Source organism: Gymnoscopelus braueri (assembly GCF_963280865.1).
Source record: "Gymnoscopelus braueri genome assembly, chromosome: 12".
Taxonomy (NCBI): domain Eukaryota; kingdom Metazoa; phylum Chordata; class Actinopteri; order Myctophiformes; family Myctophidae; genus Gymnoscopelus; species Gymnoscopelus braueri.
This window is the reverse complement of record NC_137614.1, coordinates 9,797,051-9,824,741: the sequence shown is the minus strand read 5'-3', so window position 1 is coordinate 9,824,741 and position 27,691 is coordinate 9,797,051. Positions and strand designations below refer to the sequence as shown.

The 27,691-nt window shown below is 42.3% G+C and overlaps 1 protein-coding gene across 1 annotated transcript; it reads left to right on the top strand.

Annotated features, from left to right (window-relative positions):
- Positions 1-26,574, top strand: LOC308097222 (protein Wnt-5a-like). Its single transcript, XM_080444884.1, has 5 exons — positions 1-1,308; positions 6,749-6,901; positions 13,919-14,166; positions 20,933-21,225; positions 25,907-26,574. The coding sequence occupies exons 2-5, from the start codon at positions 6,765-6,767 to the stop codon at positions 26,363-26,365; spliced, it is 1,137 nt and encodes a 378-aa protein (XP_080301010.1). The 5' UTR covers positions 1-1,308; positions 6,749-6,764; the 3' UTR covers positions 26,366-26,574.
- Positions 26,575-27,691: the final 1,117 nt, after the last annotated feature.

Genomic DNA, 27,691 nt, shown 5'->3' with positions numbered 1-27,691 from the left:
AGGCGACCAGACAGGACATACAGGCAGGTGACACCAGAGAGAGGAGAGCTCAGCCTCACACACACACACACACCAACCAGAGAGGAGAGATCAGTCCTGCTGCTGCAACCAGACAGAGTGTAGTGTTCATCCAGCAGCTCAGGAGGACACACGCTCCCCAGACATCACTGCTTCTCTCACTCACTCACTCACTCACACACACAGTGTCTGGCTTCTCCTCTTCTCTCACTGACACTGAGGCTACAGCCGTGGAAACACACGTTAACTGAACCCACTGGTGGAAAGGAGGAAGAAAAAAGTATTGGAGCACTTTTTCTTTTCATCGATTATTTTGTCTTTTTTTTTGCAAAAGGTGGATGAATTATTTATTTGCAGTCCTTCTCATCCATTAAGCTCAAGCTTAACAAAAAAAAAAACAAGGATTGTCACTTATTGTGTGGAGCATGGAGGGTGAACTGACGAGTCGTTTGTGGCGAGGATCCCCGAGCTGTGGATGTTTCTGCAGGTAGAGAGACCAGAGCCCAACAGAGCCCGGACTGCACTGCTTCTATAGTGAAAGGTGACCTGCTGCAACGCAACCCCGGTTGGATTATAATCTTTGTTTTATTCTTGGTTCTTCGGTACGTTAAAACCTGGGAGAATTGTTTCTTTGTAAACCAACGGGAGGAACGGCCGTGGAGTGGAGAAAGAGAGAGAAAAGTAGGACACTCTCTTTCCTCGGATCAAAAGGAGAAGAAAAAAGGGGCACAAAGTTTGTCGCTGCTGACGTTTTTTTTCTGCCACAGTCTTTGCCTGTGAATGTTTAATTTGTCATTAAGGGTTAGAATAATCACGCCCACGTTTGTTAACGGCACTGGTTTTTTTTTTTTTTTTGTGTGTGTGTGCTCCAAGATCGCTTTTTAGGAACATTGTAAATAGAAACCCTTAAACTTCTCCTATAATAAACCACACTCAGATTATTTTGGCGCACGGAGCGCATTCACCGATTATACCCAGATTTTATTTTATTTTATTTTTTACACGCAACAGTTACATTGTAACTTTAATGTAACGGTTACATTGTAACCTACTTCTGAACAACTTGAACCGTTTGGGGGTTTGTGTTCCAGCAGCTTTGCTTACAGCGATCAGGAGGAGATCTTGGATACAAAGTAACTAAACCCACAGGACTTGTGTTCAATCACAACTGCAGCGAAAAGGGAATTTTAAACAACCCACCTGGTCTGGAACTGGAATTATTCGTTTGATCCACAAAAAAAAAAAGAAGAGTGGAGTTTAGGACATCTTTCTAACGGACTGAGCTCATTGGTGAGTATCTATAGGCCCTTTTCACGACTTATATATTCAATGTTTTTCAGGGGATCATTATTCATTTAGTGGTGTGTTTTTAAGCAGGGCAGTTTTTGGAGGAATTGGACAGATTTTGATCTGTGCCAAGTAACCAACCAACCACCACCACCCCCCGCATTGCTTGTGTCCTAGCCTTGGATCAAGACTATCATAGATGTATTTGATCGAGTCTGACTTTTGCTTTCGTATATCGTAGATATGAAAATGCCAAAAATCGATCAAATACATCTATGATGATAGTCTTGATCCAAGGCTACTTATGTCCCAGTTGTCACCAACCTGCGACAAACTCCCCCTTTTTTGTCTCTAGGCTTGCTATACTGCAAAATAGAAGAACACTGAAGAATGAATAAATAGCCTAAATCGTTGAGGTAAAAGCCTGATTTATAGGCTAACTTATACCTATTGGTCTCGGGTGTCGCTCACCGAAAATACATCCGATCTACATGCTATGCGATGTCCCAGTGCAATCGCATTGAGAGCTTACAGATCGGCTATTTTCGGAACAATCTTGGGCTACGCGCATTATTAAAAGAGCGTTTTAATGAGGATCCAGGCGTTATGTATGTATTTATGTATGTATGGACTCTCCTCGCGTCTAACCCTGGTCCCCTGGCGCCCCCTCCTGGTCTAATGAGGCAGAGCACCCAGGGGCCACAGCCTTTAGAAAACCAGCAGAAATACAGCAAATATTCCCACTTTTTATGTTAATTGTGGCACTTTTCTGTCCTAATTATCACCAGGTAAATTTGTTTACTGTCGAGCATGAATCATTATTGTGATTATTCTCCAATTGTGGCTAAAATGCAAGCATAGGCTAATTATAACCTATGCGTGAGATAAAACGTTTTAAAATATTAATAACTAGTATATCATAAAGCTACAGGCCTTCTCCTAACTACATTATAGATAATATGAATAGGCTATATTTTGTATTCTGAAAACGTAAAAAATGTAGTCTGAAAACGCATAACTACTTGTAGGCTATTAAGTCCACTTTTATGTCCAATTCGCTATACTTGCCTTTTCCATGGGATTTTTTAGGGTCATATTCTAACAAAGTCTTGATAATTACATATATTGCTGAAACAATTGACATGAAATAGCGTTAAAGTTGTATTAGCCGGTGAACTATCTTTTAAGTGTCTTGTAAAGTTTTTTTTGGGGGGTCATAATGTCTATTTCAGATGATTTGGCCTTTATAAGTGCGTCCAACTATCTTGAGAAAACAAAACCTGGAGAGAATGAGAGTAAATAAAAATACATTATGAACAAACTGTATATTATAGCCTAGGCTTCTTTGTTAGCCTGTGTATCTGCATAATTGCTCTTAACATGGCTGGTTATATCATTTAAACTGTTAAATATAGGCTATAACTGTCCACAAATTGCAACATTTCCCCGTATAGGCCTATAATTAGAGTAACATAATGTGCTAATGTATTCAATGTATCTATTTGTAACTCCGAGAGTGTACAAATGTAACCAAATGGACCCGTCAGGGTCCATTTGGTTACATTTGTACACTCTCGGAGTTAAATGAAAGCCATTAAGCGTTTCAGTCGTGAGAAGAGAATTACACTTGTGCTTGTAATATTTTGACAGCGGCTAAACGTTAAATTTTCCGTCCAAATTGCTCCAGTTCTCTGTGTTTATACCGACACAAATGAACGGGCTGATCATCCATCATCCATTCGGCTTATGAATGGCTAATTGGGGTCAAATCGTTCCCAAGGGTCAGGGAGTTCTGTGCTCTTTACACTGGCGCGCCACCACGCACGTAGACAAGAACACTGGTGGAAGATTTTATTTAAAATTTATATATATTTATATATATATATTTTTTACTTAAGTAGGCTAGCAGTCAATGTAGAAATACAACAAGGAAAGGTCCTGCTATTCAAAATGTTACTTTGTACAAAAGTATAGGCATAAAAAAAATTATGCAGACTACATCATTTCACAAGTTTGTTTCAAAAGTTTTCGAAAAGTATTTTGAAAATATCAGATGTACAAGCTCACAACACGTCGTTTTTCAAAACACTCAAAGCGTAAAATAGGCTGCAAAAGTGGTTAATTTATGTTTTCTAAAAACAATTATCTAAATCTGCAAAGTAACTTCTAAAGAGTTTCAAATTAATATTGTAGTAAAAAAAATACCTCGAAATTGTACTTAAGTACAGTACTTGAGTAAATGTACTTAGTTACTTTCTGCCACTGCATGATGAGACATGAACTGTGATGCCAGTCTTTTTAGCTGGGGGAAGTGATCCATGCCCCCCCCCCCCCCTCCCTTCTAGTGATACATTTGTATGGTTAATGGGACTATATGTTTGATCCTTTTGCTTCTCGTCAGACTGAATTAAATACATGCATTAACTTTTGATTATGTTTAATATTTATATTTGATAATATCAACATTTCACAATTAAATAAAAAAGCCACATGGCATCCGCTAAAACAGATACAATGAAAAATAAAGTGAAAAAAGCAGATCTACAAGCGTAGACAACGATATGAGCTTGTAGATCAGCTGTTTTCACTAGAAGTATACAGGGCTTATTAGGTTAAGAAAATCATCCCCCTTTTTTCCCCCTGTTTACAAATCTAATCCTGTTCATATGCGAGATTGAGAGATTTAAAACACATTCTGGTAGGCCTATAGGGTACATTTGGTCAGTGTGTTTAGACTCTTGACCAGAACTATGAAGAATGTCAAATAAATCCTCATCTATGCTTTTTGTCGTACCGTACGTGCCCACTCAATAGCTATAGCTGATCTACAAGCTCACGACGTGTTGCGTGCAGAGCTTGTAGAGATGTTTTTTTTTTTTTGCACGTGAAACCGTGTCGTGCGACGGAGTGAGCTGTAGCCCGTTGTTTCCAACACCAACACTACCCTTCAGTTTGTCCTCTTTTTTGTTTATTTAATGCTGGAAGAATAGAAAAGATGAAGAACTTGTGTGTGTGTGTGTATGTATGACTACATTTGTGAGGGCCAAATGTCCCCACAAGTATAGAATCACAGAATCACTCTGTGAGCACCATTTTCCTGGTCCTCACGAGAAAAAGGTTGAATGGATAAAGAAAAAAGGTTAGATTTAGGCTAGAGATGCTGTTGCAATGCCCCCCCCCCCTCCTTTGTGAGCTTTTAGAGCGGCTATTTTGGGTGCAAGACACCAGCACGCAATTAAACTTAGACTTGAGGGTTAGGGTTAGAAAAATGGCAAAAAGTGGTCAAAAGAGGCATTAAAAAAATTGCCGTGCAAAAATGCTGATGTCCTCACAAGGATAGTAATACAAACGTGTGTGTGTGTGTGTGTGTGTGTGTGTGTGTGTGTGTGTGTGTGTGTGTGTGTGTGTGTGTGTGTGTGTGTGTGTGTGTGTGTGTGTGTGTGTGTGTGTGTGTGTGTGTGTGTGTGTGTGTGTGTGTGTGTGTGTGTGTGTGTGTGTGTGTGTGTGTGTGTGTGTGTGTGTGGGGGGGGGGGGGGGGTGGGGGGGCTGTACTTGGCCTTGTCTTTAATGAGTATTAAGCAGCAGACCCGGCCCGCAGTTCCAGACAAACTCAACTTTGGAAAATCCGCAGCGTGACAAATTGGGAGTCCCAGTACCCTCCAAAATCACACTCCCCAACGCCACAGCTGGGCAACATTCTGCACACATAACGCCTAAACGCACACGCAAAAAAAAAATGATAGACTAATTATTTTAACTCGGTCTTGCAGTCCGTATAGAATTATAGGATAATCACAAAGCCACTAACGGTTGCCCGGAGCTATAGTGCTGCAGAGATTATGGTAAAAAAAATCTTTTTAAGTCCTGACCTTTTCCTCAGTCTGGGAAAAGTGCAGGCTACTTTAGGCCTCTGCATAGTGTTACCTGCTGACGTGGCTATAGGCCAGTGGTTCTCAAACTTTATCATGTGTATTTGGCCACGGACCCCCATCTGAAAAGGTTTTTTTTGCCAGGGACCCCCAGAAGAGAAGATTTGTGTAAAAAATAAATCAAATGTCCAAACATTCTTTAGTTTTTTTTTAGTTTTTATAAAAAATAATGCAGATGTACCGCGAGGTGCTGCGAGTTTGTAGATCTGCTATTTTTGAATAGCCAAAGTGTAAATGGATAAAGTGTTTAAAATGATTGCTGAGGACCCCTTGGAACCCCCCCAAGGACCCCTGGGGGTCCCCGGATCCCACTTTTGGGAACCACTGCTATAGGCTACCCACCTTGTTTTGACATTTAATTCCATTTAATTTAAAATAATTTGACTTTCAATGTTAAAACAATCAATCTGAAGGAAACAAAATATCCAATGTTAGGTCATGGTGATGGATAAAGGAAGTAAGCTATTTTCTGTATAATAGAGATATTCAATGACCTTTGTCCTAATTCGCTAATTGTTATGATTGAATTGTTCTTAATTAATGGTGACATCCTGTGGTGTTTTAATGAAACCAAAGTAACCTGTTTTGGAGAATTGGCGCTTGTTTAAATTTCCCATGATAGTCTTCACATAATTTAGATTGATTACCCTTACCCACCAAATAATAGGCCCAAGTTGAGGTGAATGGCCTTTTATGGCTAAGCTTTAGTATTTTACGCACTGTAGCATGGCCATAAAACTATTCATGTGGACCTGAGTAGGTAAACATTTGACCCTTTTCAATATGCTTAAGTCATTTCAATAATATGTCATTTTATTTGTGGAAATGTGTCTTAATGTAGAACTCAACGGCTAACACCATTACCAGGCCAAAATGTGTTTTATATTCAAACCACAGCCAGGACTTGTGGAGGTCAAAAATGAGAAGTTAAACTATTCCTGCTTAATTAAATATCTTTATGTTTTCTTTCTTTCTTTGTCTTTCTCTCTCTCGCTCGCTCTCCTTCTCGCTCTCTCTCGCTCTCTCTCGCTCTCTCTCTCTCTCCCCCTGTCTTTCTCTGTGTGAGTGTGTAGTGTAGTGTACTCTCAGGTAGGAATGCATCTAGCTGAGGGGTAGATGCTATAGTCGGTGTGTAGTCTCTTTCTGTCTGTCTGTCTATCAGTCTTATGTGATTCACACTCAGACCTGCTGCCAAATGACTGCTCCGCTCTGCAAGCACTGCTGGCCTCAGGGATCTCTCTCTCTCTCTCTCTCTGTCTCTCTGTCTCTCTGTGTCTCTGTCTCTCTCTCTCAGCTGGCAGTGTGAATATACATTGTATCTATCTCTCTCGCTCTCACAGATACATAACTACCGTAGAAAGATTGTCTTTCTCCAGTATCACCCCTCATCATGACCATGAGTCACTGTACATTGAGTCTGAGAAATAAATAACCATTGGAATTATCAGACAGATTGTGACAGCAATTCTTGTTTTCTCTCTCCCTCTCTCCCTCTCTCTCTCTCTCTCTCCCAGGCCATCAGCAGGCAGAATGAACCTGGGTTTGGGCAGTTGGTGTCGGGCGGTGAGGTGGCCCTCAGGCAGTGTTCTGGACTCCCGGAACTGCGTCTTCGCCCTCACCCTGGCCATCCTCCTCATGCAGGTGGTGGCGGAGGCCAACTCGTGGTGGTGAGTACACATTATTTGTGTTGAGTTTTGACCGTCAAAGCTGGAGTGTTAACCCATTAAGACAGGGAAAGTGTATCCATTGTTGTACCTTTTTTTTTAAAACCAGGAAAGCATCTGTGTCATTTTAGATGTTGCTATGTAAATAGCAACAGGATTTTTATTGCATTTTTTACAAAGAAATGTAGATTTTCTGAAAAGGTTAGGTTACAATTTAGAAGGCTTTTTTTGTTTGAAAACTCGTGAAAATGTGTGCAAATCTTTGAATATATATATAATCTTTTAAAGCGAACATTTGTAACTCAAATCTTTGTTTCTGGGGGTCTCTGGAACAACATATTTTGAGATGGGGGTCGGCCTCCAAATACATATCATTTTGGGGGTCCTTGACATGAAAAAGTTTGAGCACCTCTGATATAAAAAGTACGTTTTTTCAGAAAACTGTTGGGATTTAGAAGACATTTGTAGAATCGGCTTCAGGTCTTAATGGGTTAAACCCCGGCATCCGTATTGTGTGGAAAGCTTTCGCAGAAAATAGCAGATCGACAAGCTCACAACTATTTTCAGCGAAAGCTTTCCCCACAATAACAGAAAACAGGAAAATACTCTAGTAAAGAGCCCTTAGGGGCTATATATTCAAATATTTGCACACATTTTTCCAAAAATAGCTCGTAGCGCGGCACTCGGTGCCGCGCTATGAGCTTGTAGATCTGCTATTTTTGAATAGCCAAAGAAATCCTAAAATGACACTGATGCGTTCCAGGTCTTAATTGCGAACGCGGGAGGAGGCGCGGCGAAGCCGCGCCTCCGACCAAGTGGAGCTTACTATGTAACCCTGCTTGGGTTGTGTCTCTGTGTGCACTGCCTGTGTGCACTGCCTGTGTGCAGCTCCTCTGAGATAAGTAAATGTCCAATTTAGACGTACCATACATCAAATGAAAGGTCTTTGAAAACTGAACACACCTGTCAAGGTTGCGTTTAAGCCCGCCCCTTCCCCCGGAAGCCACGCCCCGGAGAAGGCTCCTAAAAACTCCCCATTGAAACCCCATGTTAAATGAAAAGTGCCCGAATCGCTCCCAAACTTTTTCTACCCCCCCTAAGTGGGGGTCTACGAACAAATACATCGGGCTCGGATTTTGGCTCCGCCCCCCGGAAGTGGGTGAAACAGGCACTTCAAACACTTTGTTGAATTGTTCAAAAACATTCCAAGTTTTTTTTTGGGGAATTTGTATTTTTCGAAGATGCTCCTTTTAACGCAGATTTTTTTTTTTAAAAAAAAAAAAAATTTTATTGGTTACTTTTTTTTAAATATTTTTTTTCATTCTTTTTTTTCTTTTTTTGCGTTCGCTTACCGCGTTCGCGCGTCTTACTTGTGGGTTAAGTAGTTAAACCCTCTATTCCTACAGAAACGGACTTGAGTTACAACTGCTTCTTCCTGTCTACACCAAATGTCTTCGCCAAACTATAGCAGATCTACAAGCTCAAAGTGTGTCGCATGCGCAAATGTAGTTCCACCTGCCCCATTATAGGCATGCTGGCGTTCAAGTGGTTTACTTAACTCTGGGGGAGTGCACAAATACAACCTCAAAATGCAAACACTGGATTTTACACGGTAAAATCCTCTGTCAACTATTAGTGTACAAAAGTAACCAAAATGGACACTTTACGGGTGCATTTGGGTGCAGAGTTACAAATGGATATTGATGAACTGTGTGTGTGTGCGCGCGCGCATTTGTCAGAAATCCGCCATGTTTGGTTTTTGCCCACAAAGTGCATGGCGGTCCTCTTGCTTTGCAAGAGGACCGTTCTTCCATATTTGTTGACACAAGTCTTGAAAAAGAAAGACAAGTCCTGGTTTATAGGCTTTTCCTTAAAAAAGACATGCTTTCATGTTTCTTTTGTTCACTGTCAAGATGTGATAATAAGATAAACATGTTCATAAAGGAGATAGTGGCTATGACTTAATATATTTAATTAAAACAATAATATAAAGTGTGTGTGTGTGTGTGTGTGTGTGTGTGTGTGTGTGTGTGTGTGTGTGTGTGTGTGTGTGTGTGTGTGTGTGTGTGTGTGTGTGTGTGTGTGTGTGTGTGTGTGTGTGTGTGTGTGTGTGTGTGTGTGTGTGTGTGTGTGTGTGTGTGTGTGTGTGTGTGTGTGTGCGCTAAGCTTCAGTCGCACCACATATGAAGTACTACAACATGCTGACTGTTGCACATTAGCTTTGCAGGAAGATCCTTTTTCTCCCTTATTTTCTTTTTCCACATTTTAGCCAAACCAAAATTATGAATATTATAGAAAACATAGAATGCTGTGGTTTTTGAGTAAGTATCCAAATATGTGCAAGCACGAACTATGTATTACGACTGTGTGTGTGCTCGTGCGCACACGGTCCTGTTGCTATTTAGGAGAAAATTCTAAATTTGACCGTGTCAGGTCTTAGACACAGGGCACTTTCTGATAGAGGAAAATTCTGTTTACCAATCTCCATAGAAGCACCACTTAACCAAATGGTACCCATTTACATCCTGTGTGCTTGTGTGTGTGCATGTGTGTTTCCTTGTATGTGTGCATGCATGTGTGCTTGTACTGTATGTGTGTGTGTGTGTGTGTGTGTGTGTGCATGCATGCGTATCTGCTTGTATGTGTATATTGTGTGTGTTTGTATGTGTGTGTTTTTATGTATGTGTGCATGCTTGTATGTGTGCGTGTGTGTGTTTGCATGCGTGTGTGCATGTGTGTGTGTGTTTGTATGTGTGCATGTGTGTGTGTTTGCATATGTGTGTGTGTGTGTGTGTGTGTGTGTGTGTGTGTGTGTGTGTGTGTGTGTGTGTGTGTGTGTGTGTGTGTGTGTGTGTGTGTGTGTGTGTGTGTGTGTGTGTGTGTGTGTGTGTGTGTGTGTGTGTGTGTACCATAGGGTGCTTGTATATGTACGGCATGTGTGTGTGCTGTATGTGGCATGCATGCTTGCGCAGCAATGCATCACTAGTGATATGAAGTATAGAGAAATACTCTATTTGAAAAAACCCAAACAAACAAATTGCTTGATTTAGTGATTCTGTGTGATTTTTATGATCATTTCCACATCAGTTTTTATTTAGGCAGAAAAGAGAGTTGGCTGGCTGGGGAATGCTCTCCACACACACTTATGTGTTCCAGAAAAAGAATTAGTTGATATGATGGGAATTTTATAGAGAATTGACACGTTACCCACAGATTCCCCATAGAGAACGTTTGTCGGGGCAGAAACCTCTTATCTCCATATTCTAACTTTTTTTTAGTTTTTCTCGTAAATTAACGCCCTACTTGATCATACTACAGCGTCACTCAAAAGTAGCAGATCCACAAGCTTCGTGCTGTGTTTTGACCTTGTAGATCTGCTGCTTTTGGCAGTTTTGGACGTATGAGTTTTCCACCCGACAGAGACGACATGTTTGTCTCACTCAAGGGGCCAGCTTGAGATTTTTTACATTGACTCCAATACGGAAGAGACAGTTCATATGAATGGCCTGTAGTTTCGCTGTTTTACCCCTGCTGGTGTCAGAAAGAATTTATCTTAACGCAAGCGGATGGGTTTTTGACAAACTTTAGTCTAGATTTTCTTACCTTAATAAAAATTGTCATATATACTATATGCTTCCAGTCGCTAGTTTAAAGTCTCCTTTCAATCATCATGATATGCGTTTTGGTAAACTATTACTATGGTCCCATTTATTCTAAAATTGGCGATAAAGTAGGTTATGCTCTAGGAGGGGCGGTATGATTTGATTGACAAGCTACCCAACTGGTGGCATTCTGCAGGATATGACGCGATATTGAAAGATGGCGGATTAGAAATAGCTGAGAAATTGTCCTCCGTCATACACTGGGTTAAATTCACCTGTGCCGAGCTGTATATCCGGTATCACTTCAATATACCACTTAAACCCTCTAGAATTGGTTAAAACACACCTGTAAAGAACGTACTTGATACAGTATTTTTTCACTCTCTAAATCTCTTTCTCAAAAATAGCCGATCTACAAGCTCACAATTGCTATTTTTGGCAAATGTTCTACCTCAGACTATGGATGCTGGGGGGTTCAAGAGGTTAACAAAAGTGGCATTTTGGGAGTTTTAAGCATATTCTGATTATCGCGATAAATATCCTAAATCGCAATTATTTTGGTCACAATAATGGTGACATGAAATGTTCATATGGTCCCATCTAGGGGTGTGGGGAAAAATCAATTCGAATTTGAATCGCGATTCTCATGTTGGACGATAGAATCGATTCTCCAAAAAAAAAGTTTTTTTTTAATCAAAAGAAAAAAATGTTGAATCGAGAATCGTTTGTTTTGAAGAAATCGAAAAAAAACGGAATCGTGACCCACAAGAATCGGAATCGAATCGTGAGATAGCAGAAGATTCACATCCCTAGTCCCATCCCTAGCTGTGCATGTGGTTATGGTGCGTGCATATTTAGTGCAGAGTTTTTCCTAGTTGATCAGGTTACACTAGGGGCTAATTGCCTCTCTCTGGGGGATCAGGGATGATGGGGGGCTTGTGGTCCTGGAACCAGATGGCTCACACACCCCACACACACACACACACACACACACACACACACACACACACACGCACACGCACACACAAATCCTTCACTGTTAAAAAAAAGCTGCGATCCGCTACTTATTTGAATGTCTGAAATGGCATTTTATTAACTAGTCTGTATGGTTAGAGCAGTTGGTTCTCAAACCTTTTCATGTCAAGGACCCCCAATTTGATATATATTTGGCCGTAGACCCCCATAATGATGTTTTTCACAGTTCAAAAGTTTCCAAACTTTTTCATCCGCAAGATCTTGAGCTTGTAGATCTGTTTTGTACATATGAGGTTTTCCACTCACGACAGAGACGATAACTATTACATCCACAGTACTAGTGGTTGGAGGTTGGTCTCCTATACTCTTCTATTGAGAAATGTATACCGCGGTGATCTGGTAGGACACGTACCGTTTGACAAGTAGTACTGTCTGAAGCTCATAAGTGCAATATCTCCCGTTGCACAAGCGGAGACACTACTACGTCTTGAGTTGAGCGGGTTCGAGGCATTTGGTCTCTCGTTGCAGGAGGGACGTCAGGTTTGAATCCTAGGTCGGACATACAAGTTTACGGATTTCAGCTTTAGTTTAGACTCAGTGAGTGTACAAATCAAGTAATCAAATGACATCACATCAGAGTCACGAATCAACCATTAAAACCGGGAACGTGTCTTTGTAACCACTTAAACCATTATTTTATACTTTGGCTATTCAAAAATAGCAGATCTACAAGCTCATAGCGTGGCACCAAGTGCCGCGCTATGACCTTGTAGATCTGCTATTTTTGAAAAATCTTGAAAATGTGTGCAAATCTTGAATATATATTTTTAACGCAAACATTTGTAAGTCAAATCTTTGCTTCTGGGGGGTCCCTGGAACAAAATATTTTGAGGTGGGGGTCGGTGGCCAAATACATATCATTTTGGGGGTCCTTAACATGAAAAAGTTTGAGAACCACTGATATTATAGCAGCATACGGTTTTCAGAAAACTGTTCAGGATTTAGAAGACATTTGTAGATGCGTTCCCAGATTTAATGGGTTAAAAAATAACTTGACTGTGTAGTGTTGCCTGTTCTCTCTCTCTTCTGTCTTTTTATGTCTCTTTCTCTTTCTCTCTCTCATTCATTCCGCTTGCATTAGAGTCTTCTATTTGGTCTGTCTTTCGTCGAATAGCTTCTTTCATTTATCCTGTACTGGCCTCTGTGGAGAGATTAGTATTCTATGTGAATAATAGTTGTGTTTGTCCCACGAGTGAGAAGGATAATAATCTAACTGCAGACCCTGAAAAGAAAATGAGTTTGTCAGAAAGTGATAGAGCAAATGAATCACATTATAGAGGTGCTCTGTGGTTGGTTGGTCTCCATGCATTAGTTCACTAATGGAAGAGTCAAGAGGGATGTATTTGTCACATTAGTTGTGTGTGTGTGTTAATTATGTTGTCTCTGTATATTTGTCACATTAAATGTTCTTTCTTTCTTTCTTTTTATTTTCTCTCTCCCAAGAAAGAATTCTTCCCACTTTTCATAGTCTACCAATTATCCCTCTCTCTCACTCTCTACCGCTCCAATGTGTTTAAAGGAGTAGTTCACCCAAAAAGAGTTTTTTTTTAGTTTTTGTCGCATTTCAAAGCCAATAATTTGATGACCGGTGGAATCTCCTATTGACCGATGACGACAAGTCATCAAAGTATTGGCCCAGGAATGCGACAAAAACAAAATAAATCTCCATGAATTCAAGGCTTCATGGGGTGTGTAATTGATAGAACATTTAAGTAATTTTTTGGGGTGAACTTTTTAACTTCTATCACTCTTTTCTCATTCCCTTTTCTCTTCTCCCTTCCTTTCCATCCGTTCGTCCTTCCTTCCTTCCCTCCCGGGTCGGGTCTCCTCCTCATAATGACTTTTTTCACTGACAAACTAAATAAAAACGAAATAAAAACTAAGCTATGATGACTAAAACTAAGACTAAATATATTGACAATTTCGTCAACAAATAAAAACTAGACTAAAATGTTGGTGAGGGACTAGTGGGGGAGAGATCCAGTAGAACTAACTAACTAAGTCATTTTATGCTTGGTTGCGCTCTGGTCTTGCACTCTGAAAATAGCAGATCTACAAGCTCACAACGCGTCGCAGTGCGACGTGTTGTGAGCTTTTAGATCGGCGAATAATACGTTTTTTTTAAAACCTTATAAAGTCAATGCAAGCTTCCATGGAGCGAAAAAGCGAAGCGAAAAAGCGTCTTAATTATTCGGAACGGGTCCGAATTTTGCGTATATTCACATAATCGCCGGTGTGTAATGACCTTAACAGTAAAACATTTCGGGTGACTAAAATGTGACTAAAACTTTAAAAGGAATTTGATTCAAAAGACTATGACCAAAACTGAATCAAAATTTGCTGTCAAAATCAACAGTAGTCTCCTCTCTCTCCTCCTCTCCAGGTCCTTGGCCATGAATCCCCTGCTCATCCCCGAGGCGTACATCATCGGCGCCCAGCCTCTGTGCAGCCACCTGGTGGGCCTGTCTCCGGGCCAGAAGAAGCTGTGCCAGCTCTACCAGGACCACATGCAGTACATCGGCGAGGGCGCCAAGACGGGCATCAGGGAGTGCCAGTACCAGTTCAGGCACCGGCGCTGGAACTGCAGCACGGTGGACAACTCCTCCGTGTTCGGACGGGTCATGCAGATCGGTAAGAAGAAGCAGTACCATCCTTTTTTTTTTAGGATTTTAAACGAATCCGGTTCTTTTAACGGTTCCCTCTTTAACGGTTCCGATTCCATTACGGTTCCCTTTTTAGCGGTTTCTATATTGTACTAAATCGATATAATTCTGGCCTTCATTATAATTTTTTGATTAAACACAAATTCAATCATACATACAGTATCGCATACATGTTATTGTAGTGGTTCTCAAAGGGAGGTCCAAGGACCCTCTGGGTCGTTGGTTCTCAAAGTGGGGTCTGGGGACCAGGGGTCCTTGAGGGAGTTCCAGGGGGTCCCCAGCTAAAGAGTTAAATTAACACTGATTTTACAATATAAATTGGGGTCCCAGAGAAAGAAGTGCCATTAAATGGGGGTCCGTAGCCCTAATGCATGTCAAACTGGGGGTCCTTGAAATTAAAATGGTTGAGAATCACTGCTAGAGCCGTAAAAACTTCTCTTATGGGGGTCCGCGAGCTAACAAGTGTCAATTTGGGGGTCCTTGACATGAAAAAGTTTGAGAACCACTGCTCTGGGTTACTTCAGGGGGTTCCATTTGTACACTCAGGTTCTTGAAATTCAAAAAAGTTTGAGAACCACCGGTATTGTAATTGTATAGCAGACGTGAAGGCCTCATACCAGCTCATACCAGACGGTGTGATAAAACCCGATTCCAGAAACGGTTCAAAAATGTGATGGATGTTGAATCTGGGTTCTTCCGGTTCCCGATGCCAACCCTAAGCACTACACAGTTGACGTGTGAATCTCAAAACACACTATATGAATTAGTTGGCCTTTTTTTTAACCCAAACCTGAAGCCAAAACCTGGAACACACAAAACTGCACAAATAAAAATGAAAGTATTTGGTTGGTATCGAGAAACAAAAATAAATATATCATATAATATGTATATATTTTTTGTACGTTTGTCCCAGTCTTTCTCTAAATATTCCGCAAGTACGAATATCTAATTTCCAAAACATTCCACACAAGTTTCTCTGCGTCACTTAACCCATTAAGACCTGGAACGCATCTGTGTGCAGATCTACAAGCTCATAGCACGGCACCGAGTGCCGCGCTATGAGCTTGTAGATCTGCTATTTTTGAAAAATCGTGAAAATGTGTGCAAATCTTTGAATATATATATTCTATAGGGGCGGGATCATCCAATCACCTGCCAAGTAGCTTGAAAAAATCGTGAAAATTATCAGGCTTTTGGGAGCACCCCGGACATAACTGTTAACAGTTGCTTGATTCAGTATTTAGATATTTGATATCCATTTTATCAGACACGCCCGTCTCTCTAGTCTTAATTTGGTGAATCCATCCATCAACAGTCTGTGGCAAGTTTCGGGGCAAGTGGAGCGATCGTACATACTTTTACCCCGGGCGAACTTTTGGAGGTCATTTCAATTATAGTAGTAGGCTTATTTCTTTTTGCCAGACCCAGGGGGTCGGCCTACATGAGGCTTTGTCGGTCGGTCTGTCCCTCTTTTCCTCTCCTCTGTCCCTCTTTTCCTTCCTGTCCCTCTTTTCCACTGCACACACGTCATGCGAAGTCTGGCCATTCAGATTTCAACCACTAGGGGTCTGGCAGTACCAGGTCTCCTGGTTCCCTTTTTAAATGGGATCACAGTTTGTTTCTTTTTTATAGGGCTATGTTTTCAGTTATTGTTGGTAGTCATAGCCGCCAGTTCCCACCTGATGTCATGTGTGAGTTCAGACTGCTCCACACCGTACTGAATAACTGCTAGCTTGCATAACATCTTCAGACTAGGACTTAAATCTAAGATATACAGGTCAGCAGGTGTGGGGCGTCCTCCAAAGAGGATGATACGATCTCCCACCATGCAACCCATCCAAGACATCCCCCACGGGGCTTTCCCTTTGGGCTCAACCTTCTGCCAAGAGAAGGTCTGTGGATTGAATTTCCACAGATCACTGTAGACCTGATCACTGTAGACCACTTTAAAGTGGTTGCCACCAAATACGTACAGCTCTCCATTGTAGGCAAAGGCTGAATGACCACAGCGTCCCTCTGGAAGAAGCCGTGCAGAAGGTGTGCTCATCCAGCAGTTGGTCTCTGTGTCAAACACTCTGATGTTGTTGTGGTTGTAGAGGACCCACCGGTCCCCCCTTCCCCCAAATACAAACATCTTTGTTCCGATGATGGTGGCAGAGTGACCTGATGCAACAGGTGGTGGTGTGCCTATGGTGTTAATTAAAGACCAGACCATTGTGGTGGTGTCCAACTTGTAGATGTCATTGCATTCAGTCCGCTTGGTGGATCCTCCATAGATATACATGACCTTCCTCAAGACACAGGCTGTGTGGTGGCTCCTCTCCTCTGGAACAGTACCAGAAATATTGGGTTTGGACCATCTGTGGATGTCAACATCAAATGAATAAAGCACGTTACAGTAAGGATATCCCCCCCAGATGTAGACTATATCTTCTACCAGAACAGCTGTGTGGCCCCAGCGCACGCAGGGAACATCAAGGTCATGTTCTCCTCTTCCATTTGTCCATGGGGGCAACTTCCTCCAGCGTAGAGACACTGTGTCGAAGATGTGGACATCAATCTGATCACTGTTTTCGTGTATCACTGTTGTTCCGTAACCTCCAAAAGAGTACAGCTTGTGTCCGACTGCCACAGCAGTCGGCCAGGGAAGCCTAGGTCCTCCTTTCAGATGTATCGTCCAGTGAAACATTTCACACACCAGCACCACTGTGAATCAGTGCAACTAATTTACAGAAGAGGTTAGAAGGCAGAGCAATGTGTTGGTAACAGTTGCTGAATGGTGTTGTGTTGGAAAATACGATAAAAAACATTTAAAAAGGACAATTATGTTGAATGTGATGACGATGTCGTGATGTCATTCCTTGATGACATCATTATATGGAATAGCTAATGACGTTACTCAAACTGAATCTTTTCCTAATTGTAAGCCTATAAATCGAAACATATTTTAACCATAAAACGACCATTCGTTTTGTGAGGACCAGGACATAATGGTCCTCACAATGGCCATTTCTCAAATTCTACTCTAGGACATTTGGCCCTCACAAGTATAGTAATACACTGCCCAAAATAATTAAGGGAACACTTTGATCCCTTAATTATTTTGAGCAGTTTTTGTTAGCAGTATGTACACAGTTCATGAAAACTCAAAATAATTAAGGGATCAAAGTGTTCCCTACATTTCTTTGAGCAGTATACAAGTACACACACAGATGCAAAGTACGCAATGTTTTATGAGGGAATGCATTATTCTGGGGTTATCCACAAGCACACGTGAGCGCACATATATAAACACACAGCGCGCACACCCCCACACACACACACACACACACACACACACACACACACACACACACACACACACACACACACACACACACACACTGGATAGAAACATGCAAATGTACTTATATATAGATTCCATTTTCCCTCGTGTGTGTGTGGTGTAAGAGTTGGTGATTTTGAGCAGCTGTGTGGAGGGAATAGTTGGTGGGTGAGGTCGCTGGATACATCACATGTGGTTTTGGCCTGCTAGACCAACCCCCAACGGGGGGGGGGGGGTGTATGATCCCCTGATGAATGGGAGACAATATGACACACACACACACACACACACATACATACTGAAAGCATGCATGCATTGACACACACACACACACACACACACAGACACAGACACAGACACACACACACACACACACACACACACACAGAGACACACTCTGTAGTCCTGTATTTACAGTTTAATGGGAGTGTGGTGAGTACGCGCCAATATATCGCCTTGTCAGAGATTGTACTCTACACTGTGTGTGTGCGTGCCGTGCGCGTGTGTACGTGCAATCATATCTCATATCGTTGCTGTCGGGCAGAAACCTTGTATCTCCATGTTTCTGATTTGTATTTTTTTTCCCCCGTAAATTAATGCCCCTAGGCCTAGTACGTAATACAAGAGAGAAAAAAATTGCACAGGTGTTGATCACAGCAGATCCTCACTGTTCCTTGAGGGGGTTCTAAATGGACCCATACGGGTCTGTAACACTGAGAGTGTGCTAAATGGAACCAAATGGACCCTTAACGGGTCCATTTGGTTCCATTTCGTACACTCTCAGACTTATGGTGGTCCTTTTGAAATTAACCCAGTTTTGAGAACCACCGGTCTAATAGTGAATAGCGCTGAGAGTGTTTCCATGGCCTCTGCACACAGGCCCCGCTCCTCCCTCGGAGCTCCTTGCTCCCTCTCCACAGATCCGTCTTCATAGAAACCTCATCAGGAGCAGCTCTCTCCCCATTCCTTTTCTCTCCCCTCCCCTCCCCTCCCTCTCCTCCGACATCGCTCCCATCGCAGCCCACTCTGGGCCAAGTAAACATGTCCTCCCCATGTCTGTCTGCCTGCCTGTGAGTCTGTCTCTGTCTGCCTGTCCTTCCGTCCGTCTCGACTGCTGGCCTTCAGCCTCCGCGGGTGATTTAGAGCGCCAAAAAGCTCCAGGAGATGGGGAGGGTTGAGAACCTTCTTCTCCCCCCCTTCTCCTTTTTGCTCCCAGGGGTGGAGGAGAGGGGTGGGGGGGGGGGGGAGGAGCCTCCACTCTGAGGAGGATGGGAGCGGGGCCAGGACCAAACTAACAACACACACACACACCGGAGCGGAGCGCCCAGGGCCAGCTATAGCCGTGTGGGGGGGGGGACAGCTCGTCTGTCCACAGGTTCGCTATTAGGCCCAATGTCCTCGGGGCCCGGTTAAGATATTTTTTTTCCCGTTGCTGTCGGGTGGAAACCTCATATGTCCGAAAAACCAAAAAGTTCCAAAAATAGCCGATCTGCAAGCTCCAAATGCGACGCGTTTTGAGCTTGCAGATCGGCTATTTTTGTGCTACTTTTGCGTGACGCTGTAGTATTGATGAAGTAAGGCATTTATTTCCCCCCAAAAACATTAAAAAGTTAAAAATCTGGAGATGAGAGGTTTCTGCCCCGACAGCAAGGAGTTGTACTAGACTAATAACCTTCTTCCCCTCCATGGTCGACCCCGCTAGCTTCCAGGGCTTCCCATCTGGACAGCTTTCACACACCACCTCTTCTATGTCTCTTTATCTGCCTTGGACTTCCCATCCTTCTCTTTCTATATTATCTGCAATTTTTTTTGGGGGGGGGGGTTCGTTTATGTTTTTTTACCCCCCGTCTCTTGGGTTTGCTTTTTCTTTCCTTAATGTCTTTCTCTTGACTTATCTCTGCAGCTCTCTCTCTCTCCCTCTCTCTCTCTCCCTCTCTCTCTCTCTCTCTCGCTCTCTCTCTCTCTCTCTTTCTCTCTCTCTCCCCCCCTCTCTCTCTCTCTTTCTCTCTCTCTCTCTCCCTCCCTACTCTGTTCTTGTCATTACAGCATGCTCTCTAAGGATTCCGCTCGGCAAGGTATATGGGCTGTGCATTTTGCACGTCTCGCGTAGCGGCCTTGGTACCATCGTAGTTTTGGACCCTTCCTTTACTTCCTTCCTTCCTTCCAGTCCGCTTATCCCCTCCATCTCGGTTTTACTCCCAGAACCCCCGGCCGTGCACGTTTTCTGCTCAGCGCAGAGCTTGCACATTGGGAGAGCTAAGAGGGGAAAAGAGAAAAGAATCCGATGATGGCAAGATTTTCATATTTTTCTTCCTTCAACCCCCTCACCTCGTATTCTCCATAGAGGAAATGTTACGGGGAGAGGATGAAACAATGGGAAGCTAATAATAAGGAAACACTCCAGGCTCTATCAGCCCGTGACACATGTCGAATCAAAGCTCTTGTCACTTCTAATTTAGCTTTAAAGAGAGTGGCAGCAGCTGCGTGTCGAGAGAGGCCTCGGTCACTGGAGGGCGCTGTCTTCTCTCTGGCTGATTCCCAATAACAGCAACACGCTGGATTCCATTGCTCAGTTTATGTTGGTGATGAGGAAGCTGAAGACCCGCTTGGCTTAAAACATGGTTTCTCAATGTCCAAATGGGACCCCTTAGGGGTCTGTAACTTTGTGTGTGTTACAAATGGAACCAAGTGGATGAATGAATGAATGCATATTTCATTTCCGTATCTTGTCATAAGACCCATCCCTTATGGGATTATAAGACGCCAAAAACCATAATAAACAATGTCACGTTCACTTCCTGGAACACACAAAACTGCACAAATAAAAATGAAAGTATTTGGTTGGTATCGAGAAACAAAAATAAATATATCATATAATATGTATATATTTTTTGTACGTTTGTCCCAGTCTTTCTCTAAATATTCCGCAAGTACAAATATCTAATTTCCAAAACATTCCACACAAGTTTATCTGCGTCTCTTAACCCATTAAGACCTGGAACGCATCTGTGTGCAGATATACAAGCTCATAGCACGGCACCGAGTGCCGCGCTATGAGCTTGTAGATCTGCTATTTTTGAAAAATCGTGAAAATGTGTGCAAATCTTTGAATATATATATTCTTTTAAAGCAAATATTAAATTATCTTTGCTTCTGGGGGTTCCTGGAACAAAATATTTTGAGATGGGGGTCCGCGGCCAAATACATATCATTTTGGGGGTCCTTGACATGAAAAAGTTTGAAACATACTTTTTTTCAGAAAACCGTTTAGGATTTAGAAGACATTTTGCATAATCGGAACCTCAGGCCTCAATGGGTTAACCATTTCAAGTCTGAGTTTTTCCCCCCACTAATATATATATTTTTTGGACTCTTTTGACTTTTTTGACATACGCATGTGTCTCAACAGGCAGCCGAGAGACGGCGTTCACGTACGCCATCAGCGCGGCGGGGGTGGTGAACGCCATCAGCCGTGCCTGCAGAGAGGGCGAGCTGGCCAGCTGCGGCTGCAGCCGCGCGGCGCGCCCCAAGGACCTGCCCCGGGACTGGCTGTGGGGCGGCTGCGGGGACAACCTCAACTACGGCTACAGGTTCTCCAAGGAGTTTGTGGACGCGCGCGAGAGGGAGATGAGCTACGATAAAGGCACCTACGAGAGCGCCCGGGTCATGATGAACCTGCACAACAACGAGGCCGGACGCAGGGTAAGGAGGGCGCACACACACACACACACACACACACACACACACACACACACACACACACACACACACACACACACACACACACACACACACACACACACACACACACACTAAGATTACTTTTATTTTTGTTTGCTTCCTTTTCCTGAAAAACTGAAGCACAGGGGACCAGTGCTGGGTAATGTTTGGCTGCATTGAACATTGGAACATATACATTACGAATACAATTTAAATTTTTGTTTCACTTTTAGTAATAGCTTGTTAATAAAAAATGTCACAGAGCCGATATGACAAATAACTTAAATATACAAAGAAATTATTTACTTATTTAATAATTTTATACATATAAAAATAGCAGAAATAGCTGATCTACATTTGTAGATCAGCTACTTCTGCTTTTTTATATTTGAAAATGTGTGAAAAGTCTTCAACATGGAAACGGATTATGACGATTATGCAAAAAGAATTGCGATTATCTCAAATAGTTTAGATTACACGATTATGTAATAATTGTGACAGGCCTAAACGTTACTTTTAAAAGTAACTCGTTGCGTTACAGGATTATGGCCATTAAAAAGTATTCCGTTACGTTACAGGATTACGTTCTGAGAGAAGTAACTCGTTACTTTTGCGTTACCGATGATTAAAACCCCTTTCCGAGGAATGACACAATATCCCCTTTACAGCCGATTATCATTTAAGTTTGGTTAACATAAAATCAAGAGTGCAGCCTTACTGGCTACAAGGCTAATTTGCATTGATGTTCTTACTCCTTACACCCAAAACATTATGTGAACACTTCCACTTCCTTTACTAAAGGACAACCGCTCTGTCTTCTCTCAATCTCTGCCATGTCACACAGGTGTGACAAATTAATGTAATACAAAACCAAACCAGTAATACCGTCAGCCGTTTGCCATTGTCACCCCAAAATATGTGCTGACCTAATTGAATAGAATGATTACGCAATCAACACAGACTGCTGGCAGTTGGCAGATAGTTTTTGTGTAATATCCGTGCAACTCGCTGTTGACAGACGAGCTCATTCCTTTGTGGCAACAGAAGGAATAGGGAAATATAACTAAGTAACGCCATTGTTTTCAAAAAAAGTAACTAGGTAACAGAGTTACCTAATTGCAAAACTAACGCGTTAGGATACTCTGTTACTTGAAAAAGTAATCTGATTACAGTAACTGTTACTTGTAACACGTTACCCCCAGCACTGCATGGGACAGATGGAGCCACTGTCACGACAGGTGTGCTTTTATGTATTTCCTTGTGGCACTAAGATATGCACCAAGACATAGCAGGCAGGTTGTGCTCACAATAGAAACACACAATCTGATGAAGGACCCAAATGTCAGCAGCACTCAGGTGCAATAAAAACGTTTTTGAAACTGGAAGCCCCTCAGTGTGAGAGTTTTTCTTTTCCTTTTGCATGTTAAAAAAAATGTTCTTCGCTCAGCACCTGCCCAACTCTGGGTTTGGATGTGCATGTCCTTCCTTCTTTTCAACGTTCGTCCTGCAACCTTGGCTGCCGTCTGTCCAACAGTTGAGCCTGTTACAAATATGTTTTCAGCTGCATCACCCTTCACCAGCACAAAACCTTCTTCCTCATACTGAAGATTTTTTGTGTGTGTGTGTGTGTGTGTGTGTGTGTGTGTGTGTGTGTGTGTGTGTGTGTGTGTGTGTGTGTGTGTGTGTGTGTGTGTGTGTGTGTGTGTGTGTGTGTGTGTGTGTGTGTGTGTGTGTGTGTGTGTGTGTGTGTGTGTGTGTGTGTGTGTACGCGTGCATGTTTTTCTTTTTTACATGTCTTTTGTTTGGCTCGATTATTTGAAACCAGGTCAAAAAACGTATGAGGCAAGCTAGCTAACAACTTGTTTATTATTGCCGGGTTGTCTGAAGTATATTGGCAATTGGTTGTTTTGAAAATATGCGGCGTACAGTATAACAATTGTGTTTAAAGTGTGTATGTTTGTTTACCAGATTTTACAAACGTGTGATAAAAGTTCAATTTCTGAGCAAAAACGTTCCGAGCATCCCTAGGAGTATCCCAAAGTACCCCTGGGGGTACTAGTGGCCACATTTGAGAAACTCTGGAATAAGTAGAGCAGAGGTTCATAAACGGGGTGTACCATGGGATTTTGTGACAACCACACTTTATTGTAATATAAACCTCTTATCTCCATATTTTTACTTTTTATGTTTTTTCATAAATGAATGCCCCACTTGATCACACAAAAGCATCGAGAGCAGCAGATCCGCAAGCTCAGAACGAGGCGCGAAGCAACACGTCCCGAGCTTGTCCATCTGCTATGTTTGAATTTGAATCCTGAAAAGTAACAGTTTTGGACATAACAGTGTTGATTTTGACCGCTAATTTTGATTTAGTTTAAGTCTTTTGAATAAAATTCCATTTAGTTTTAGTCATATTTTAGTCATCTGAAATGTTTTAGTTTTTGTCTAGTTTCAGTCGACTAAATATCATAAGATTATAGTCGACTAAATCTACAGTTTATTTAGTCGACTAAAATGTATTTTGGCGGTGCCTTGATGGTGTCGTAATGGCTGATTTTACACTTGGTTGAATGCTGAAAATAGCCGATCTACAAGCTCACAACACGTTGAGTTTTAGTTTAGTTTTTATTTGTTGACGAAATTGTCAATATATTTAGTCTTAGTCATCATAGCTTAGTTTTTATTCAGTATTTATTTAGTATTTGTCAGTGAAAAAAGGTAGTCGACGAACATTTTTCGCCATAGTTTTAGTCGACAAAATCAACACTGGGACATAATGAGGTCTCCATCAGACATTTTTGTGTGCCGAAATAGCAGAACTACAAACAAGCTCACGGATCAGTTATTTTCCGACATGAAAACAGGTGCCTTTGAGATGTTTGGCTTATAACCATTGTGCCTCAAGGTACCTTCAAAAGAAGTTTGAACGCCACTGAAGTAAGATGATGTACAGTTAGGGAACGGAGGGAAACCATTTGACCGTTTCCATACGGCGAACCTCGTCGAGAAACGATGGAAAGTGTTGAGTGAGATGTAGAGGAGAGAGAGAGAGGGAGGAGAGGAGACTGGAGAGAGAGAGTGAGAGAATCCAGGTCAATGAGACAGAAGACGAGGGCCTCTATCAGTTGATCATCTGCGTAACAGCTCTCGTTCCTTCCTGGCGCTTTGATCTGCGGGGAGATGGAATCGCGAGAGGCGTTTCTTTTTTTCGGGGAGTTTTTTTCTTTCTTTTTTTTTTGTCTGTTCCAAATGCCTTGAAATCATCTCAAAAGCGAAGCAAGGCTTGCCAGATCTTCCTAGTTGCCAGGCTACTTCTCTTTCAAGTGGGACAAATGAGTGGACAGCATTTTGTTTGGCTCGCTGCTCGGAAGGGAGACATGGAGAGCATCATGTTAGCTGTTGTGTGTGTGTGTGTGTGTGTGTGTGTGTGTGTGTGCGTGTGTGTGTGTGCGTGTGTGTGTGTGTGTGTGTGTGTGTGTGTATGACATAATGTTGCCTTCTCCCCAAGCAACTGACAAGCGATTGCAAAGCTAAAGTGAATGTGCATGCACGCATATGCAAATGCAGAGCGAATTAGGAGCCCGAAGCATGCAATGTTTGGACCTGTGAACTTGTCTGGCTGGTTGTGATTACAACGCACAGTGAAATCCTCCGTGTTAATTTGTAACTCTTGAGAGTGTACACATGTGAATACATTTGTAGACTGGTTACATTTACATTTGAATTTATTTGTCTCGAGAGATTTTTTTGTGAACATTTCTTTCTTTTATTTTGACCAAACTATACGGTAGAGTTAAGCTCTATTTTGTAACATTTTGTGTGAATAAAATGTTATGTTGTCCAATCTGTATGGTGGAGTATGTTCATACAATATAACTCAAATGAGGTCTCCCTGCTCTTCTATTTAGAGACTATTAGATCCTGTTTCTGGTTTGACACAAATGTTGGGGCTCCATACAGGACTTGGCCCGCTCCTTTTTTTTCTGACTACACCACCAGCGTTGTGAGCTATTGCAGATATTGTCACGGAATGTTCGCCCCCACAAAGGTGACTCTAGGCTTCATGTAGTTAAATCTACAGAGGGGTTTACTGTGTGTATTCAGTGTATCTATGTACAAATGATATATTATATGAGCATTGGGCATGGTACATGGAGCAGAGCAAGTTCAGTCAGGAAACTCGGTGCAGTTGCTGCTGGCCAACCATTGGTCAGTCTCAGCTCCATGCTTCTATTCTCAACCAATCACGTACTCACTTCATAATAGAGCACCCTATTTAAATGGGGGAGTTGCATTGCTCATTCCTTGCTTGCTGTTTGCTGTCTGTGCTACTTGCTGCTTGCTGCTGCTTGCTGCTTGCTGCTTGCTGCTTTTAAAACTCACTGCCCTCCCTCCACCACCCCAGCTACCACCTGTTGCTCTGGATCTGCTTGTATGTACTATGGGGGGGGATTCAAAGCCCCTATTGATAGGGGTACATGATGTAGTACCTAAAAGCAGATCCACACAGCGCCAAACCAATATCACGTATTGCTCATTTAATTTTCATTAAAAAAAAAACATTGAATTCCGTTCCATGAGTTATCTTGGACTGAACTGCATTTTGTGTGTCAACTCTTTAAAAGTAACCTCTCTCTGTCCCCGCGTCTTTTTTCATCAAAAGACGGTGTCGGACCTCGCACACGTCTCCTGCAAGTGCCACGGCGTGTCGGGCTCGTGCAGCCTGAAGACCTGCTGGCTGCAGCTGGCCGACTTCCGCAAGGTGGGCGAGGTGCTGAAGGAGAAGTACGACAGCGCCGCCTCCATGAAGCTGAACGGGCGCGGCAAGCTGGTGCAGATGCACAGCAAGTTCAACCCGCCCACCAGCCACGACCTGGTGTACACCGAGCATAGCCCCGACTACTGCAAGCTGAACCAGAGCACGGGCTCGCTGGGCACGGTCGGCCGCCTCTGCAACAAGACGTCCGAGGGCATGGACGGGTGCGAGCTCATGTGCTGCGGCCGCGGCTACGACCAGTACAAGGCGCAGATCGTGGAGCGCTGCCACTGCAAGTTCCACTGGTGCTGCTACGTCAAGTGCAAGCGCTGCACCAAAATCGTGGACCAGTTCGTCTGCAAGTGAAAAAAAAAAAAAATCACAGTCGGAGGAGGAGCTTTCTTATAAAAACTGTGGGTGCATGTGTTGTTTTTTTTTGTTTTGTTGTTTTTAGTTTTTTTTTTGCATACGACGGTTGCTATAACACATCTGCATTTACCCACGAGCAGAGGACCAGAGGGGTGGAACACGGAGAGAGAGAGAGAGAGAGAGAGAGAAAGAGAGCGAGAGAGAGAATGGAAAGAAAAAAAACTATATAAATTATATTTATAGAGTTAAACAATTATACCGTTGCAAAAAAAAAAAGACTGACTCTTTTCATCATCACAACAAAAAAAAATCTTATGTCTTCAGAAACTGAGAGTATCATGAAATATTTATTTTGAGATTATTATGGTTTTAATTTTTGTTTTTATATTTTCTTTCTCTGCCCAGTCATCACAAACCAATCACCATCCATCAGATTTTAATTTTCCCAAGTGCCTAGAGAGAGAGAGAGAAATCCGGGGGCCCGGGCCGGACCACCAAATGGCCACGCTTTTTTTGTTTTATTGTTTTAGTTTTTTAAGATATATATATATATAAACCATCCTGTCATTTGGCTTCTCCAAACGGAGCAAATTGGGACGGCGCCTTCCTATTTCATAACAATAGTTTAGCTTGGAGACTTTTTATGCTAGCGCGACTTCAAGAGGTCCCTGTTTTGTTTTGCTGTTTGTTTTTGAGAAGTACGACTGTGTTCCCATGCCGCGCTCTTAACTCTTCTGGACGTGTGTCGGTCGGGCCCCGGTCCTAAAAAAAAACAGCCCCCCTCCGAAGTAGTGTCCAAATGGAACCAAATGGACCCGCTTATGGGTCCATTTGGTTCCATTTGGACACTACTTCGGAGTGACTGTGTATATTCCCCCCACATGTTGAGTAACATCCAAGGGATACTGTTGACGTGTCAGAATCTTGGAGAGCAGAGGGTATAATATAATAAGAGGGCTGTTTGGGGGGTTGATTGGGCCATTGACTAAACTATCCCAGAAAGCCTCATTGTTATATGGTGCTGCCACAAAAAAAAAACTCCACCTTTTTAATGCACTTTGAAACAGAGGCCTAAAAAACCCTTGTCTGTAATGCTTCTGTTCCACTGCTTTGACTCTTACAGTGCATCCTCAGCCAAAAAACGACATATTATCCATATTATAGCCTACATTCTTTCTCCATATTAATACAGATTTTTTTTTATCCACTTAACATTATGCTATGATACTTACATGGTTTTGAATATATATGGGCAATGTTTGTGGTTATGTTCTGTGTATATAGTATTGTCTTCTATCCAAACCAATCAAGTAATTTGTATTG

Bases quoted from the DNA above. Each gene is read 5' to 3' on its own strand.
- LOC308097222 (XM_080444884.1), top strand. From the start codon at position 6,765: ATGAACCTGGGTTTGGGCAGTTGGTGTCGGGCGGTGAGGTGGCCCTCA. The intron at 14,167-20,932 runs GTAAGAAGAAGC...GTGTCTCAACAG, and splicing joins CGGACGGGTCATGCAGATCG to GCAGCCGAGAGACGGCGTTC. The intron at 21,226-25,906 runs GTAAGGAGGGCG...TTTCATCAAAAG, and splicing joins ACAACGAGGCCGGACGCAGG to ACGGTGTCGGACCTCGCACA.